Below are 18822 nucleotides of genomic sequence, written 5' to 3' on the forward strand. Positions count from 1 at the left end.
ATTCCACTGTACTGTAGGAGCTAGAAACAAGCATTCCACTGTACTGTACTTCCACTGTACTGTAGGAGCTAGAAACACAAGCATTCCACTGTACTGTAGGAGCTAGAAACACAAGCATTCCACTGTACTGTAGGAGCTAGAAACACAACATTCCACTGCTGTAGGAAAACACAAGCTATTCCACTGTACTGTAGGAGCACAACTATTCCACTGCACTGTAAGAAACACAAGCATTCCACTGTATAGGAGCTAGAAACACAAGCATTCCACTGTGCTGTAGGAGCTAGAAACACAAGCATTCCACTGTATGAGCTAGAAACACAACTATTCCACTGCACTGTAGGAGCTAGAAACACAAGCATTCCACTGTACTGTAGGAGCTAGAAACACAAGCATTCCACTGTACTGTAGGAGCTAGAAACACAAGCATTCCACTGTACTGTAGGAGCTAGAAACACAAGCATTCCACTGTAGGAGCTAGAAACACAAGCATTCCACTGTACTGTAGGAGCTAGAAACACAAGCATTCCACTGTACTGTAGGAGCTAGAAACACAAGCATTCCACTGTACTGTAGGACACAACATTCCACTGTACTGTAGGAGCTAGAAACACAAGCATTCCACTGTACTGTAGGAGCTAGAAACACAAGCATTCCACTGTACTGTAGGAGCTAGAAACACAAGCATTCCACTGTACTGTAGGAGCTAGAAACACAAGCATTCCACTGTACTGTAGGAGCTAGAAACACAAGCAAACTGTACTGTAGGAGCTAGAAACACAAGCATTCCACTGTGTAGGAGCTAGAAACACAAGCATTCCACTGTACTGTAGGAGCTAGAAACACAAGCATTCCACTGTACTGTAGGAGCTAGAAACACAAGCTATTCCACTGTACTGTAGAGCTAAGCATTCCACTGTACTAAGAAACACAAAGCATTCCACTGTACTGTAGGAGCTAGAAACACAAGCATTCCACTGTGTAGGAGCTAGAAACACAAGCATTCCACTGTAGTAGGAGCTAGAAACACAAGCATTCCACTGTACTGTAGGAGCTAGAAACACAAGCATTCCACTGTAGGAGCTGAAACACAAGCATTCCACTGTACTGGAGCTAGAAACACAAGCATTCCACTGTACTGTAGGAGCTAGAAACACAAGCATTCCACTGTACTGTAGGAGCTAGAAACACAAGCATTCCACTGTACTGTAGGAGCTAGAAACACAAGCATTCCACTGTACTGTAGGAGCTAGAAACACAAGCATTCCACTGTACTGTAGGAGAAACACAAGCATTCCACTGTACTGAAACACAACTATTCCACTGCACTGTAGGAGCGAGAAACACAACTAATCCACTGTACTGTAGGACCTAAAAACACAAGCATTCCACTGCACTGTAGGAGCTAGAAACACAACTATTCCACTGCACTGTAGGAGCTAGAAACACAAGCATTCCACTGTACTGTAGGAGCTAGAAACACAAGCATTCCACTGTACTGTAGGAGCTAGAAACACAAGCATTCCACTGTACTGTAGGACCTAAAAACACAAGCATTCCACTGTAGGAGCTAGAAACATAAGCATTCCACTGTACTGTAGGAGCTAGAAACACAACTATTCCACTGTACTGTAGGACCTAAAAACACAAGCATTCCACTGTAGGAGATAGAAACACAAGCATTCCACTGTAGGAGCTAGAAACACAACTATTCCACTGCACTGTAGGAGCTAGAAACACAACTATTCCACTGCACTGTAGGAGCTAGAAACACAACTATTCCACTGTACTGTAGGAGCTAGAAACACAACTATTCCACTGTACTGTAGGAGCTAGAAACACAAGCATTCCACTGTAGGAGCTAGAAACACAAGCATTCCACTGTAGGAGCTAGAAACACAAGCATTCCACTGTACTGTAGGAGCTAGAAACACAAGCATTCCACTGTAGGAGCTAGAAACACAAGCATTCCACTGTACTGTAGGAGCTAGAAACACAAGCATTCCACTGTACTGTAGGAGCTAGAAACACAAGCACTCCACTGTACTGTAGGAGCTAGAAACACAAGCACTCCACTGTAGGAGCTAGAAACACAAGCATTCCACTGTACTGTAGGAGCTAGAAACACAAGCATTCCACTGTACTGTAGGAGCTAGAAACACAAGCATTCCACTGTACTGTAGGAGCTAGAAACACAAGCATTCCACTGTACTGTAGGATCTAGAAACACAAGCATTCCACTGTAGGAGCTAGAAACACAAGCATTCCACTGTAGGAGCGAGAAACACAAGCATTCCACTGTACTGTAGGAGCTCGAAACACAAGCATTCCACTGTATAAGCTAGAAACACAAGCATTCCACTGTGCTGTAGGAGCTAGAAACACAAGCATTCCACTGTATGAGCTAGAAACACAACTATTCCACTGCACTGTAGGAGCTAGAAACACAAGCATTCCACTGTACTGTAGGAGCTAGAAACACAAGCATTCCACTGTACTGTAGGAGCTAGAAACACAAGCATTCCACTGTACTGTAGGAGCTAGAAACACAAGCATTCCACTGTACTGTAGGAGCTAGAAACACAAGCATTCCACTGTAGGAGCTAGAAACACAAGCATTCCACTGTACTGTAGGAGCTAGAAACACAACTATTCCACTGTACTGTAGGAGCTAGAAACACAAGCATTCCACTGTAGGAAGAAACACAAGCATTCCACTGTACTGTAGGAGCTAGAAACACAAGCATTCCACTGTACTGTAGGAGCTAGAAACACAAGCATTCCACTGTACTGTAGGAGCTAGAAACACAAGCATTCCACTGTACTGTAGGAGCTAGAAACACAAGCATTCCACTGTAGTAGAGCTAGAAACACAATCATTCCACTGTACTGTAGGAGCTAGAAACACAAGCATTCCACTGTAGGAGCTAGAAACACAAGCATTCCACTGTACTGTAGGAGCTAGAAACACAACTATTCCACTGTACTGTAGCATAATAATAATAATAATATAATAATATAATATATGCCTGTTGTAGCTAGAAACACAAGCATTCCACTGTACTGTAGGAGCTAGAAACACAAGCATTCCACTGCATTCCACTGTAGGAGCTAGAAACACAAGCATTCCACTGTAGGAGCTAGAAACACAAGCATTCCACTGTAGGAGCGATTAACACAAGCATTCCACTGTACTGTAGGAGCTCGAAACACAAGCATTCCACTGTATAAGCTAGAAACACAAGCATTCCACTGTAGGAGCTAGAAACACAAGCATTCCACTGTAGGAGCTAGAAACACAACTATTCCACTGTACTGTAGGAGCTAGAAACACAACTATTCCACTGCACTGTAGGAGCTAGAAACACAACTATTCCACTGTACTGTAGGAGCTAGAAACACAACTATTCCACTGTACTGTAGGAGCTAGAAACACAAGCATTCCACTGTAAGCTAGAAACACAAGCATTCCACTGTACTGTAGGAGCTAGAAACACAAGCATTCCACTGTAGGACTGTGTAGGAGCTAGAAACACAACATTCCACTGTACTGTAGGAGCTAGAAACACAAGCATTCCACTGTACTGTAGAGCTAGAAACACAAGCATTCCACTGTATTGTAGAGCTAGAAACACAACATTCCACTGTACTGTAGGAGCTAGAAACACAAGCATTCCACTGTACTGTAGGAGCTAGAAACACAAGCATTCCTCTGTACTGTAGGAGCTAGAAACACAAGCATTCCACTGTACTGTAGGAGCTAGAAACACAAGCATTCCACTGTACTGTAGGAGCTAGAAACACAAGCATTCCACTGTACTGTAGGAGCTAGAAACACAAGCATTCCACTGTACTGTAGGAGCTAGAAACACAAGCATTCCACTGTACTGTAGGAGCTAGAAACACAAGCATTCCACTGTACTGTAGGAGCTAGAAACACAAGCATTCCACTGTACTGTAGGAGCTAGAAACACAAGCATTCCACTGTACTGTAGGAGCTAGAAACACAAGCATTCCACTGTAAGGAGCTATTTCCACTGTACTGTAGGAGCTAGAAACACAAGCATTCCACTGTACTGTAGGAGCTAGAAACACAAGCATTCCACTGTACTGTAGGAGCTAGAAACACAAGCATTCCACTGTACTGTAGGAGCTAGAAACAACTATTCCACTGTACTGTAGGAGCTAGAAACACAAGCATTCCACTGTAGGAGCTACTGTAGGACTACACAAGCATTCCACTGTACTGTAGGAGCTAGAAACACAAGCATTCCACTGTACTGTAGGAGCTAGAAACACAAGCATTCCACTGTACTGTAGGAGCTAGAAACACAACTATTCCACTGTACTGTAGGAGCAAGAAACACAACTATTCCACTGTACTGTAGGAGCTAGAAACACAACTATTCCACTGCACTGTAGGAGCTATTCCACTGCACTGTAGGAGCTAGAAACACAAGCATTCCACTGTACTGTAGGAGCTAGAAACACAAGCATTCCACTGTACTGTAGGAGCTAGAAACACAAGCATTCCACTGTATGAGCTAGAAACACAACTATTCCACTGCACTGTAGGAGCTAGAAACACAAGCATTCCACTGTACTGTAGGAGCTAGAAACACAAGCATTCCACTGTACTGTAGGAGCTAGAAACACAACTATTCCACTGCACTGTAGGAGCTAGAAACACAACTATTCCACTGTAGGAGCTAGAAAGAACAACTATTCCACTGTACTGTAGGAGCTAGAAACATAAGCATTCCACTGTACTGTAGGAGCTAGAAACACAACTATTCCACTGCACTGTAGGAGCTAGAAACACAACTATTCCACTGTACTGTAGGACCTAAAAACACAAGCATTCCACTGTAGGAGCTAGAAACACAAGCATTCCACTGTAGGAGCTAGAAACACAACTACTCCACTGCACTGTAGGAGCTAGAAACACAAGCATTCCACTGTACTGTAGGAGCTAGAAACACAAGCATTCCACTGTACTGTAGGAGCTAGAAACACAAGCATTCCACTGTACTGTAGGAGCTAGAAACACAAGCATTCCACTGTACTGTAGGAGCTAGAAACACAACTATTCCACTGTACTGTAGGAGCTAGAAACACAAGCATTCCACTGTAGGAGCTAGAAACACAAGCATTCCACTGTAGGAGCTAGAAACACAAGCATTCCACTGTACTGTAGGAGCTAGAAACACAAGCATTCCACTGTACTGTAGGAGCTAGAAACACAAGCATTCCACTGTACTGTAGGAGCTAGAAACACAAGCATTCCACTGTACTGTAGGAGCTAGAAACACAACTATTCCACTGTACTGTAGGAGCTAGAAACACAAGCATTCCACTGCACTGTAGGAGCTAGAAACACAAGCATTCCACTGTACTGTAGGAGCTAGAAACACAAGCATTCCACTGTACTGTAGGAGCTAGAAACACAACATTCCACTGTACTGTAGGAGCTAGAAACACAAGCTATTCCACTGCACTGTAGGAGCTAGAAACACAAGCATTCCACTGTACTGTAGGAGCTAGAAACACAAGCATTCCTCCACTGTACTGTAGGAGCTAGAAACACAACTGTTCCACTGTACTGTAGGAGCTAGAAACACAACTATTCCACTGCACTGTAGGAGCTAGAAACAACTATTCCACTGCACTGTAGGAGCTAGAAACACAACTATTCCACTGCACTGTAGGAGCGAGAAACACAACTATTCCACTGCACTGTAGGAGCTAGAAACACAAGCATTCCACTGCACTGTAGGAGCTAGAAACACAAGCATTCCACTGTACTGTAGGAGCTAGAAACACAAGCATTCCACTGTACTGTAGGAGCTAGAAACACAAGCATTCCACTGTACTGTAGGAGCTAGAAACACAAGCATTCCACTGTACTGTAGGAGCTAGAAACACAAGCATTCCACTGTACTGTAGGAGCTAGAAACACAACTATTCCACTGCACTGTAGGAGCTAGAAACACAAGCATTCCACTGTATGAGCTAGAAACACAACTATTCCACTGCACTGCAGGAGCTAGAAACACAAGCATTCCACTGTACTGTAGGAGCTAGAAACACAAGTACATATTCCACTGTACTGTAGGAGCTAGACACAAGCATTCCACTGTAGGAGCTAGAAACACAAGCATTCCACTGTACTGTAGGAGCTAGAAACACAAGCATTCCACTGTACTGTAGGAGCTAGAAACACAAGCATTCCACTGTACTGTAGGAGCTAGAAACACAAGCATTCCACTGTACTGTAGGAGCTAGAAACACAAGCATTCCACTGTACTGTTCCACTGTACTGTAGGAGCTAGAAACACAACCATTCCACTGTACTGTAGGAGCTAGAAACACAAGCATTCCACTGTACTGTAGGAGCTAGAAACACAAGCATTCCACTGTACTGTAGGAGCTAGAAACACAAGCATTCCACTGTAGGAGCTAGAAACACAAGCATTCCACTGTACTGTAGGAGCTAGAAACACAAGCATTCCACTGTACTGTAGGAGCTAGAAACACAAGCATTCCACTGTAGGAGCTAGAAACACAAGCATTCCACTGTACTGTAGGAGCTAGAAACACAAGCATTCCACTGTACTGTAGGAGCTAGAAACACAAGCATTCCACTGTACTGTAGGAGCTAGAAACACAACTATTCCACTGCACTGTAGGAGCTAGAAACACAAGCATTCCACTGCACTGTAGGAGCTAGAAACACAAGCATTCCACTGTACTGTAGGAGCTAGAAACACAAGCATTCCACTGTACTGTAGGAGCTAGAAACACAAGCATTCCACTGTACTGTAGGAGCTAGAAACACAAGCATTCCACTGTACTGTAGGAGCTAGAAACACAAGCATTCCACTGTACTGTAGGAGCTAGAAACACAAGCATTCCACTGTACTGTAGGAGCTAGAAACACAAGCATTCCACTGTACTGTAGGAGCTAGAAACACAAGCATTCCACTGTACTGTAGGAGCTAGAAACACAACTATTCCACTGCACTGTAGGAGCTAGAAACACAAGCATTCCACTGCACTGTAGGAGCTAGAAACACAAGCATTCCACTGTACTGTATGAGCTAGAAACACAAGCATTCCACTGTACTGTAGGAGCTAGAAACACAAGCATTCCACTGTACTGTAGGAGCTAGAAACACAAGCATTCCACTGTACTGTAGGAGCTAGAAACACAAGCATTCCACTGTACTGTAGGAGCTAGAAACACAAGCATTCCACTGTACTGTAGGAGCTAGAAACACAAGCATTCCACTGTACTGTAGGAGCTAGAAACACAAGCATTCCACTGTACTGTAGGAGCTAGAAACACAAGCATTCCACTGTACTGTAGAGCTAGAAACACAAGCATTCCACTGTACTGTAGGAGCTAGAAACACAAGCATTCCACTGTACTGTAGGAGCTAGAAACACAAGCATTCCACTGTACTGTAGGAGCTAGAAACACAAGCATTCCACTGTACTGTAGGAGCTAGAAACACAAGCATTCCACTGTACTGTAGGAGCTAGAAACACAAGCATTCCACTGTACTGTAGGAGCTAGAAACACAAGCATTCCACTGTATGAGCTAGAAACACAACTATTCCACTGCACTGTAGGAGCTAGAAACACAAGCATTCCACTGTACTGTAGGAGCTAGAAACACAAGCATTCCACTGTACTGTAGGAGCTAGAAACACAAGCATTCCACTGTAGGAGCTAGAAACACAAGCATTCCACTGTAGGGAGCTAGAAACACAAGCATTCCACTGTACTGTAGGAGCTAGAAACACAACTATTCCACTGTACTGTAGGAGCTAGAAACACAACTATTCCACTGTACTGTAGAGCTAGAAACACAACTATTCCACTGTACTGTAGGAGCTAGAAACACAAGCATTCCACTGTAGGAGCTAGAAACACAAGCATTCCACTGTACTGTATTCCACTGGAGCTAGAAACACAAGCATTCCACTGTACTGTAGGAGCTAGAAACACAAGCATTCCACTGTAGGATCTAGAAACACAAGCATTCCACTGTACTGTAGGAGCTAGAAACACAAGCATTCCACTGTACTGTAGGAGCTAGAAACACAACTATTCCACTGTACTGTAGGAGCTAGAAACACAACATTCCACTGTACTGTAGGAGCTAGAAACACAACTATTCCACTGTACTGTAGGAGCTAGAAACACAAGCATTCCACTGTAGTAGGAGCTAGAAACACAAGCATTCCACTGTACTGTAGGAGCTAGAAACACAAGCATTCCACTGTACTGTAGGAGCTAGAAACACAAGCATTCCTCTGCACTGTAGGAGCTAGAAACACAAGCATTCCACTGTACTGTAGGAGCTAGAAACACAAGCATTCCACTGTAGGAGCTAGAAACACAAGCATTCCACTGTACTGTAGGAGCTAGAAACACAACATTCCACTGCACTGTAGGAGCTAGAAACACAAGCATTCCACTGTACTGTAGGAGCTAGAAACACAAGCATTCCACTGTACTGTAGGAGCTAGAAACACAAGCATTCCACTGTACTGTAGGAGCTAGAAACACAAGCATTCCACTGTACTGTAGGAGCTAGAAACACAAGCATTCCACTGTACTGTAGGAGCTAGAAACACAACTATTCCACTGTACTGTAGGAGCTAGAAACACAAGCATTCCACTGTACTGTAGGAGCTAGAAACACAAGCATTCCACTGTACTGTAGGAGCTAGAAACACAAGCATTCCACTGTACTGTAGGAGCTAGAAACACAAGCATTCCACTGTACTGTAGGAGCTAGAAACACAAGCATTCCACTGTACTGTAGGAGCTAGAAACACAAGCATTCCACTGTACTGTAGGAGCTAGAAACACAAGCATTCCACTGTACTGTAGGAGCTAGAAACACAACTATTCCACTGTACTGTAGGAGCTAGAAACACAAGCATTCCACTGTAGGAGCTAGAAACACAAGCATTCCACTGTAGGAGCTAGAAACACAAGCATTCCACTGTACTGTAGGAGCTAGAAACACAAGCATTCCACTGTACTGTAGGAGCTAGAAACACAACTATTCCACTGTACTGTAGGAGCTAGAAACACAAGCATTCCACTGTAGGAGCTAGAAACACAAGCATTCCACTGTACTGTAGGAGCTAGAAACACAAGCATTCCACTGTACTGTAGGAGCTAGAAACACAAGCATTCCACTGTACTGTAGGAGCTAGAAACACAAGCATTCCACTGTACTGTAGGAGCTAGAAACACAACTATTCCACTGTACTGTAGGAGCTAGAAACACAACTATTCCACTGTACTGTAGGAGCAAGAAACACAACTATTCCACTGTACTGTAGGAGCTAGAAACACAAGCATTCCACTGTAGGAGCTAGAAACACAAGCATTCCACTGTACTGTAGGAGCTAGAAACACAAGCATTCCACTGTACTGTAGGAGCTAGAAACACAAGCATTCCACTGTAGGAGCTAGAAACACAAGCATTCCACTGTACTGTAGGAGCTAGAAACACAAGCATTCCACTGTACTGTAGGAGCTAGAAACACAAGCATTCCACTGTATGAGCTAGAAACACAACTATTCCACTGCACTGCAGGAGCTAGAAACACAAGCATTCCACTGTACTGTAGGAGCTAGAAACACAAGCATTCCACTGTACTGTAGGAGCTAGAAACACAAGCATTCCACTGTACTGTAGGAGCTAGAAACACAAGCATTCCACTGTACTGTAGGAGCTAGAAACACAAGCATTCCACTGTACTGTAGGAGCTAGAAACACAAGCATTCCACTGTACTGTAGGAGCTAGAAACACAAGCATTCCACTGTAGGAGCTAGAAACACAAGCATTCCACTGTACTGTAGGAGCTAGAAACACAAGCATTCCACTGTACTGTAGGAGCTAGAAACACAAGCATTCCACTGTACTGTAGGAGCTAGAAACACAAGCATTCCACTGTACTGTAGGAGCTAGAAACACAAGCATTCCACTGTACTGTAGGAGCTAGAAACACAAGCATTCCACTGTACTGTAGGAGCTAGAAACACAAGCATTCCACTGTACTGTAGGAGCTAGAAACACAACTATTCCACTGCACTGTAGGAGCTAGAAACACAAGCATTCCACTGTAGGAGCTAGAAACACAAGCATTCCACTGTACTGTAGGAGCTAGAAACACAACTATTCCACTGTACTGTAGGAGCTAGAAACACAACTATTCCACTGTACTGTAGGAGCTAGAAACACAACTATTCCACTGTACTGTAGGAGCTAGAAACACAAGCTATTCCACTGTACTGTAGGAGCTAGAAACACAAGCAAGGAGCTAGATTCCACTGTAGGAGCTAGAAACACAAGCATTCCACTGTACTGTAGGAGCTAGAAACACAAGCATTCCACTGTACTGTAGGAGCAAGCATTCCAGAAACACAAGCATTCCACTGTACTGTAGGAGCTAGAAACACAAGCATTCCACTGTACTGTAGGAGCTAGAAACACAAGCATTCCACTGTACTGTAGGAGCTAGAAACACAAGCATTCCACTGTACTGTTCCACTGTACTGTAGAGCTAGAAACACAAGCATTCCACTGTACTGTAGGAGAAACACAAGCATTCCAGAAACACAACTATTCCACTGTACTGTAGGAGCTAGAAACACAAGCATTCCACTGTACTGTAGGAGCTAGAAACACAAGCATTCCACTGTACTGTAGGAGCTAGAAACACAAGCATTCCACTGTACTGTAGGAGCTAGAAACACAAGCATTCCACTGTACTGTAGGAGCTAGAAACACAACTATTCCACTGCACTGTAGGAGCTAGAAACACAAGCATTCCACTGTACTGTAGGAGCTAGAAACACAAGCATTCCACTGTACTGTAGGAGCTAGAAACACAAGCATTCCACTGTACTGTAGGAGCTAGAAACACAAGCATTCCACTGTACTGTAGGAGCTAGAAACACAAGCATTCCACTGTACTGTAGGAGCTAGAAACACAAGCATTCCACTGTACTGTAGGAGCTAGAAACACAAGCATTCCACTGTACTGTAGGAGCTAGAAACACAAGCATTCCACTGTACTGTAGGAGCTAGAAACACAAGCATTCCACTGTACTGTAGGAGCTAGAAACACAACTATTCCACTGTACTGTAGGAGCTAGAAACACAAGCATTCCACTGTAGGAGCTAGAAACACAAGCATTCCACTGTACTGTAGGAGCTAGAAACACAACTATTCCACTGTACTGTAGGAGCTAGAAACACAAGCATTCCACTGTACTGTAGGAGCTAGAAACACAAGCATTCCACTGTACTGTAGGAGCTAGAAACACAAGCATTCCACTGTAGGAGCTAGAAACACAAGCATTCCACTGTACTGTAGGAGCTAGAAACACAAGCATTCCTCTGTACTGTAGGAGCTAGAAACACACATTCCACTTCCACTGTAGGAGCTAGAAACACAAGCATTCCACTGTACTGTAGGAGCTAGAAACACAAGCATTCCACTGTACTGTAGGAGCTAGAAACACAACTATTCCACTGTACTGTAGGAGCTAGAAACACAACTATTCCACTGTACTGTAGGAGCTAAGAAACACAACTATTCCACTGTACTGCAGGAGCTAGAAACACAAGCATTCCACTGTAGGAGCTAGAAACACAAGCATTCCACTGCACTGTAGGAGCTAGAAACACAAGCATTCCTCTGTACTGTAGGAGCTAGAAACACAAGCATTCCACTGTACTGTAGAGCTAGAAACACAAGCATTCCACTGTACTGTAGATCTAGAAACACAAGCATTCCACTGTAGTAGAGCTAGAAACACAAGCATTCCACTGTACTGTAGGAGCTAGAAACACAAGCATTCCACTGTACTGTAGGAGCTAGAAACACAAGCATTCCACTGTACTGTAGGAGCTAGAAACACAAGCATTCCACTGTACTGTAGGAGCTAGAAACACAAGCATTCCACTGTACTGTAGAAGCTAGAAACACAACTATTCCACTGCACTGTAGGAGCTAGAAACACAAGCATTCCACTGTACTGTAGGAGCTAGAAACACAAGCATTCCACTGTACTGTAGGAGCTAGAAACACAAGCATTCCACTGTAAGGAGCTAGAAACACAAGCATTCCACTGTACTGTAGGAGCTAGAAACACAAGCATTCCACTGTACTGTAGGAGCTAGAAACACAACTATTCCACTGTACTGTAGGAGCTAGAAACACAAGCATTCCACTGTACTGTAGGAGCTAGAAACACAAGCATTCCACTGTACTGTAGGAGCTAGAAACACAAGCATTCCACTGTACTGTAGGAGCTAGAAACACAAGCATTCCACTGTACTGTAGGAGCTAGAAACACAACTATTCCACTGTACTGTAGGAGCTAGAAACACAAGCATTCCACTGTACTGTAGGAGCTAGAAACACAAGCATTCCACTGTACTGTAGGAGCTAGAAACACAAGCATTCCACTGTACTGTAGGAGCTAGAAACACAAGCATTCCACTGTACTGTAGGAGCTAGAAACACAAGCATTCCACTGTACTGTAGGAGCTAGAAACACAAGCATTCCACTGTACTGTAGGAGCTAGAAACACAACTATTCCACTGTACTGTAGGAGCTAGAAACACAAGCATTCCACTGTACTGTAGGAGCTAGAAACACAAGCATTCCACTGTACTGTAGGAGCTAGAAACACAACTATTCCACTGCACTGTAGGAGCTAGAAACACAAGCATTCCACTGTACTGTAGGAGCTAGAAACACAAGCATTCCACTGTACTGTAGGAGCTAGAAACACAACTATTCCACTGTACTGTAGGAGCTAGAAACACAACTATTCCACTGTACTGTAGGAGCTAGAAACACAACTATTCCACTGTACTGTAGGAGCTAGAAACACAAGCATTCCACTGTAGGAGCTAGAAACACAAGCATTCCACTGTACTGTAAGCTAGAAACACAAGCATTCCACTGTACTGTAGGAGCTAGAAACACAAGCATTCCACTGTGTAGGAGCTAAACAAGCATTCCACTGTACTGTAGGAGCTAGAAACACAAGCATTCCACTGTACTGTAGGAGCTAGAAACACAACTATTCCACTGTACTGTAGGAGCTAGAAACACAACTATTCCACTGTACTGTAGGAGCAAGAAACACAACTATTCCACTGTACTGTAGGAGCTAGAAACACAAGCATTCCACTGTAGGAAACACAAGCATTCCACTAGAAACACAAGCATTCCACTGTACTGTAGGAGCTAGAAACACAAGCATTCCACTGTACTGTAGGAGCTAGAAACACAAGCATTCCACTGTAGGAGCTAGAAACACAAGCATTCCACTGTACTGTAGGATCTAGAAACACAAGCATTCCACTGTACTGTAGGAGCTAGAAACACAAGCATTCCACTGTACTGTAGGAGCTAGAAACACAACCATTCCACTGCACTGTAGGAGCTAGAAACACAAGCATTCCACTGTACTGTAGGAGCTAGAAACACAAGCATTCCACTGTACTGTAGGAGCTAGAAACACAAGCATTCCACTGTAGGAGCTAGAAACACAAGCATTCCACTGTACTGTAGGAGCTAGAAACACAACTATTCCACTGCACTGTAGGAGCTAGAAACACAACTATTCCACTGTACTGTAGGAGCTAGAAACACAAGCATTCCACTGTACTGTAGGAGCTAGAAACACAAGCATTCCACTGTACTGTAGGAGCTAGAAACACAAGCATTCCACTGTACTGTAGGAGCTAGAAACACAAGCATTCCACTGTACTGTAGGAGCTAGAAACACAAGCATTCCACTGTACTGTAGGAGCTAGAAACACAACTATTCCACTGCACTGTAGGAGCTAGAAACACAACTATTCCACTGTACTGTAGGACCAAGAAACACAACTATTCCACTGTACTGTAGGAGCTAGAAACACAAGCATTCCACTGTACTGTAGGAGCTAGAAACACAACTATTCCACTGTACTGTAGGAGCTAGAAACACAAGCATTCCACTGTACTGTGGCAGAAATAGAACTATTCCACTGGAGCTAGAAACACAAGCATTCCACTGTACTGTAGGAGCTAGAAACACAAGCATTCCACTGTACTGTAGGAGCTAGAAACACAACTATTCCACTGCACTGTAGGAGCTAGAAACACAAGCATTCCACTGTACTGTAGGAGCTAGAAACACAACATTCCACTGTACTGTAGGAGCTAGAAACACAAGCATTCCACTGTAGGAGCTAGAAACACAAGCATTCCACTGTACTGTAGGAGCTAGAAACACAAGCATTCCACTGTACTGTAGGAGCTAGAAACACAAGCATTCCACTGTACTGTAGGAGCTAGAAACACAAGCATTCCACTGTACTGTAGGAGCTAGAAACACAAGCATTCCACTGTACTGTAGGAGCTAGAAACACAAGCATTCCACTGTACTGTAGGAGCTAGAAACACAAGCATTCCACTGTACTGTAGGAGCTAGAAACACAAGCATTCCACTGTAGGAGCTAGAAAGAACAACTATTCCACTGTACTGTAGGAGCTAGAAACACAAGCATTCCACTGTACTGTAGGAGCTAGAAACACAACTATTCCACTGTACTGTAGGAGCTAGAAACACAAGCATTCCACTGTACTGTAGGAGCTAGAAACACAACTATTCCACTGCACTGTAGGAGCTAGAAACACAAGCATTCCACTGCACTGTAGGAGCTAGAAACACAAGCATTCCACTGTACTGTAGGAGCTAGAAACACAAGCATTCCACTGTACTGTAGGAGCTAGAAACACAACTATTCCACTGTACTGTAGGAGCTAGAAACACAAGCATTCCACTGTACTGTAGGAGCTAGAAACACAAGCATTCCACTGTAGGAGCTAGAAACACAAGCATTCCACTGTACTGTAGGAGCTAGAAACACAAGCATTCCACTGTACTGTAGGAGCTAGAAACACAAGCATTCCACTGTACTGTAGGAGCTAGAAACACAAGCATTCCACTGTACTGTAGGAGCTAGAAACACAAGCATTCCACTGTACTGTAGGAGCTAGAAACACAAGCATTCCACTGTACTGTAGGAGCTAGAAACACAAGCATTCCACTGTACTGTAGGAGCTAGAAACACAAGCATTCCACTGTAGGAGCTAGAAACAACAACTATTCCACTGTACTGTAGGAGCTAGAAACATAAGCATTCCACTGTACTGTAGGAGCTAGAAACACAACTATTCCACTGTACTGTAGGAGCTAGAAACACAACTATTCCACTGTACTGTAGGAGCTAGAAACACAACTATTCCACTGCACTGTAGGAGCTAGAAACACAAGCATTCCACTGTACTGTAGGAGCTAGAAACACAACTATTCCACTGTACTGTAGGTGCTAGAAACACAACTATTCCACTGTACTGTAGGAGCTAGAAACACAAGCATTCCACTGTACTGTAGGAGCTAGAAACACAAGCATTCCACTGTACTGTAGGAGCTGGAAACACAAGCATTCCACTGTAGGAGCTGGAGCTAGAAACACAAGCATTCCACTGTACTGTAGGAGCTAGAAACACAAGCATTCCACTGTACTGTAGGAGCTACAAACACAAGCATTCCACTGAACTGTAGGAGCTAGAAACACAAGCATTCCACTGTACTGTAGGAGCTAGAAACACAAGCATTCCGTCACACCGGTTGTAACATCTGCTAATCTGTGTATGTGACCAATAAACTGATCTTGTCAATTGTCAATATCAGATTGTTTTAATACTCCATAATAATACATTACAGTATATATACTGTTTCATACTTTAAATGTTTAGACTTTACAAACATACATTTTCATTATGTAAATCTGTAGTAGCCAGTAGAAAAAATATATATATGTTTACCAAATGGTTTAATGATTATCAATGATGAGCCATAGGATTATGTAACGGTAAAATGTATTTTAACAAATGAGAAGAGAATCATATCAAAAGTAATGCGAGTGTTGCACTGTGAAAAGCAATGACTTTATATGACCATGCATTGCAATGTGAAACATGCATTTTCTAGAAGAAACGCTGATTCAGTATCATCCTTATCCTGCTCGGCAAGACGCAAAACAGAACAATCTGCCACTAACTTCTCAACCAAAAGGTTTTCACTTCTGACGCGTAAAGACAGTGGAAAGGTAATACATACGAATGTCTGAAATATATCAACATTATCTGTAAATAGCCCACCCAATCTATCTACCTCATCCCCATACTGTTTATATTTATTTACTTTTCTGCTCTTTTGCACACCAGTATCTCTACTTGCACATCATCATCTGCTCATTTATCACTCCAGTGTTAATCTGCTAAATTGTAATTATTCTCTCCTATGGCCTATTTATTGCCTACCTCCTCATGCCTTTTGCACACATTGTATATAGACTTTCTTCTTTCTACTGTGTTATTGACTTGTTTATTGTGTTATTGGCTTGTTTATTGTTTACTCCATGTGTAACTCTGTGTTGTTGTTTACTCCATGTGTAACTCTGTGTTGTTGTCTGTGTCACACTGCTTTGCTTTATCTTGGCCAGGTCACAGTTGTAAATGAGAGAAATTGTTCTCAACTGGCCTACCTGGTTAAATAAAAGGTGAAATAAAAAATATAAAATTATAAAAATGATGCAACATCCACAGTCAATCAATGGTCAAATGTAAGTATATGGATTTATACTACTTACCATGTTGACCTCTGACACCATGTCGATGTTTGCCACATCTAAACTCATGCCAACAGAAACCGGTTTGCCTGAGAAATAGGAACAATAAACAAATTACCATTAACATGACAAATAACGGATATGATTATATTCATTATAGTAATATTATTGGGCAATAATTTGCGCCATCATCAACGCGCAAATAAAAGTGTAGATGTACCTCCAAAGTCTGGTCGAAGGCGGATATCATACCCCTTCAACAGTTTGTCCACCGTCTCCTTTACGAACGACATATTCCCCGGTTCGTTGGCGCTGAAATACAAGAAAGAGACCATTAAACTAACTTTTTTTTCCAATAGGACGGGACCATCCCTTCTTTACGACGGGTCTCTTCCCCAACGCTCACCTCTGCGCACAGCACATCAACGCCACTATGAGTGACACAGAGAGGATGTCAAATTCCCCTCTTCTCTGCAACCCAAACATTTCTTGTGATCTCTCCAACATGGGATCACGCGTCTCGAGTCTAAACAGGTGTTTAACGGGTTTTCCAGCGTTAAAAAAACAAAATCCGTTATAAAACCACGTATCTATGGCTATATTTCATCAGCAGCTCTCTGATATTAACCTAACAGCTCCTGAGATCGTAGATCAGTTGAAATGTTTCACATCAGTCGGAAATCTTTCTGTTTCTGTTGGAGTCGGAAGATGTTATAGCACCGCGCATTAGGTGAACACCAAACATGAAGCCTGAACCGTTACCAGTAGCCGCGGCGAGACCCGTCGTGGTTTGAACTCATCCAAACCTCCATTATCCAAGCCGTGGCATTCATTGGTTCTTAGACTATCACACCCACGGCAATGTAGAAGTCCAAATGTCACTTCTGTGGGTTTTTGGGGGGGTTTGAATTAGAGACCAATTCGTTTCCGAGTGCGCAAAACTCATCTAGCCTACATGATCCATGTCGTTACCAGATGTTTGCCAGGTTTTCCCTCTCCCTTAGACGAGACTCACCACCACCACTGGTTCATACCACGGAGTCTGAAGACACTGGCTCTCTGTATGACAGAGCAGCTAAATGGACCTGGTTACGTGATACTACAGTTTGCGGGCTCGTTGGGGCGTTTTGCTGATTGGTAGAACAGCAGAATTCATATTGACTCGGGGGCCAGCCAGCAACAATTCACTAAACGGAAATACATCTATTATCTACATGGGTAAAACTGTTTTTTAATGTATATGCCCTGACATCATTAGTTTAATATTCCACAAGGTAATGTGGTGGTCCTATGCGGCCCGTACAACAGTAAATGTTATGGGTTCGATTCCCTGTAGGACACTTTGGATAAAGCTTTCTGCTACATAGTGTGTATTACTATTTGTGAACTGGGTGGTTCGAGCCCTGAATGCTGATTGGTTGAAAGCCATGGTATAGCAGACCGTATACCACGGGTATGACAAAACATTTATTTGAACTGCTCCAATTAAGTTGGTAACCAGTTTATAATAGCAATAAGGCACCTCTGAGGTTTGTGAAGTATGGCCAATATACCACACCCCCTCGGGACTTATTGCTTAATTATGAGGTTTTGCATCTTATTGGCAATATTCAGCCTATGGTTGATTGTCTTCCAGCAAACTAGTTAAAGATGTACTATTCAGAAATCACTCTTCCACTTCCTGGTTGTTAAAATTCTAATAGTTTGACCATTTCAGTTTTGTGACAAAACAAGCAAGTCCAGTGTAGAGAATCATTGCAGTGTCTATAACCCGCTTTGAAATATATTTTCCACAACCAGAATTAGTGCATTTTCATCTGGTGTAAAACACCGAAAGCATGGGATACACAAACCATTTCGGTGTTTTCTAGTTCTGCCTAGCATGTGAACGCGGCAGTACCTGGCTCAAACTCCGGACCTCTGGTTTGCTAACACACGCCCTCCTTGACAACATTCCAGCGGGTTGAGTCACCCAATAGGTACCAATTGGTGGCTCCATCCGCAAAATTTCAAGCTAGCTGTGGAGTAAATCTCTGGTTCATTACAGTGTGTTGCCGTTTTATATTGTGTTGTGTGTGTTAACC

General features: G+C 43.0%; 1 protein-coding gene across 1 annotated transcript in view; it reads right to left on the reverse strand.

Annotated features, from left to right (window-relative positions):
• LOC118382349 (gamma-aminobutyric acid receptor subunit beta-3-like) overlaps window positions 1-18288 on the reverse strand; it is a 94674-nt gene extending 76386 nt beyond the window's left edge. The window contains exons 1-3 of the mRNA XM_052475749.1: window positions 17145-18288; window positions 16959-17050; window positions 16760-16827 (exon numbers count right to left, since the gene is read on the reverse strand). Of these exons, the coding sequence (XP_052331709.1) occupies window positions 16760-16827; window positions 16959-17050; window positions 17145-17245 (261 nt within the window). The 5' untranslated portion in view covers window positions 17246-18288. The remainder of the gene's footprint in view (window positions 1-16759; window positions 16828-16958; window positions 17051-17144) is intronic.
• Window positions 18289-18822: the final 534 nt, after the last annotated feature.

This window comes from Oncorhynchus keta, chromosome 22 (assembly GCF_023373465.1).
Source record: "Oncorhynchus keta strain PuntledgeMale-10-30-2019 chromosome 22, Oket_V2, whole genome shotgun sequence".
Classification (NCBI taxonomy): Eukaryota; Metazoa; Chordata; class Actinopteri; order Salmoniformes; family Salmonidae; genus Oncorhynchus; species Oncorhynchus keta.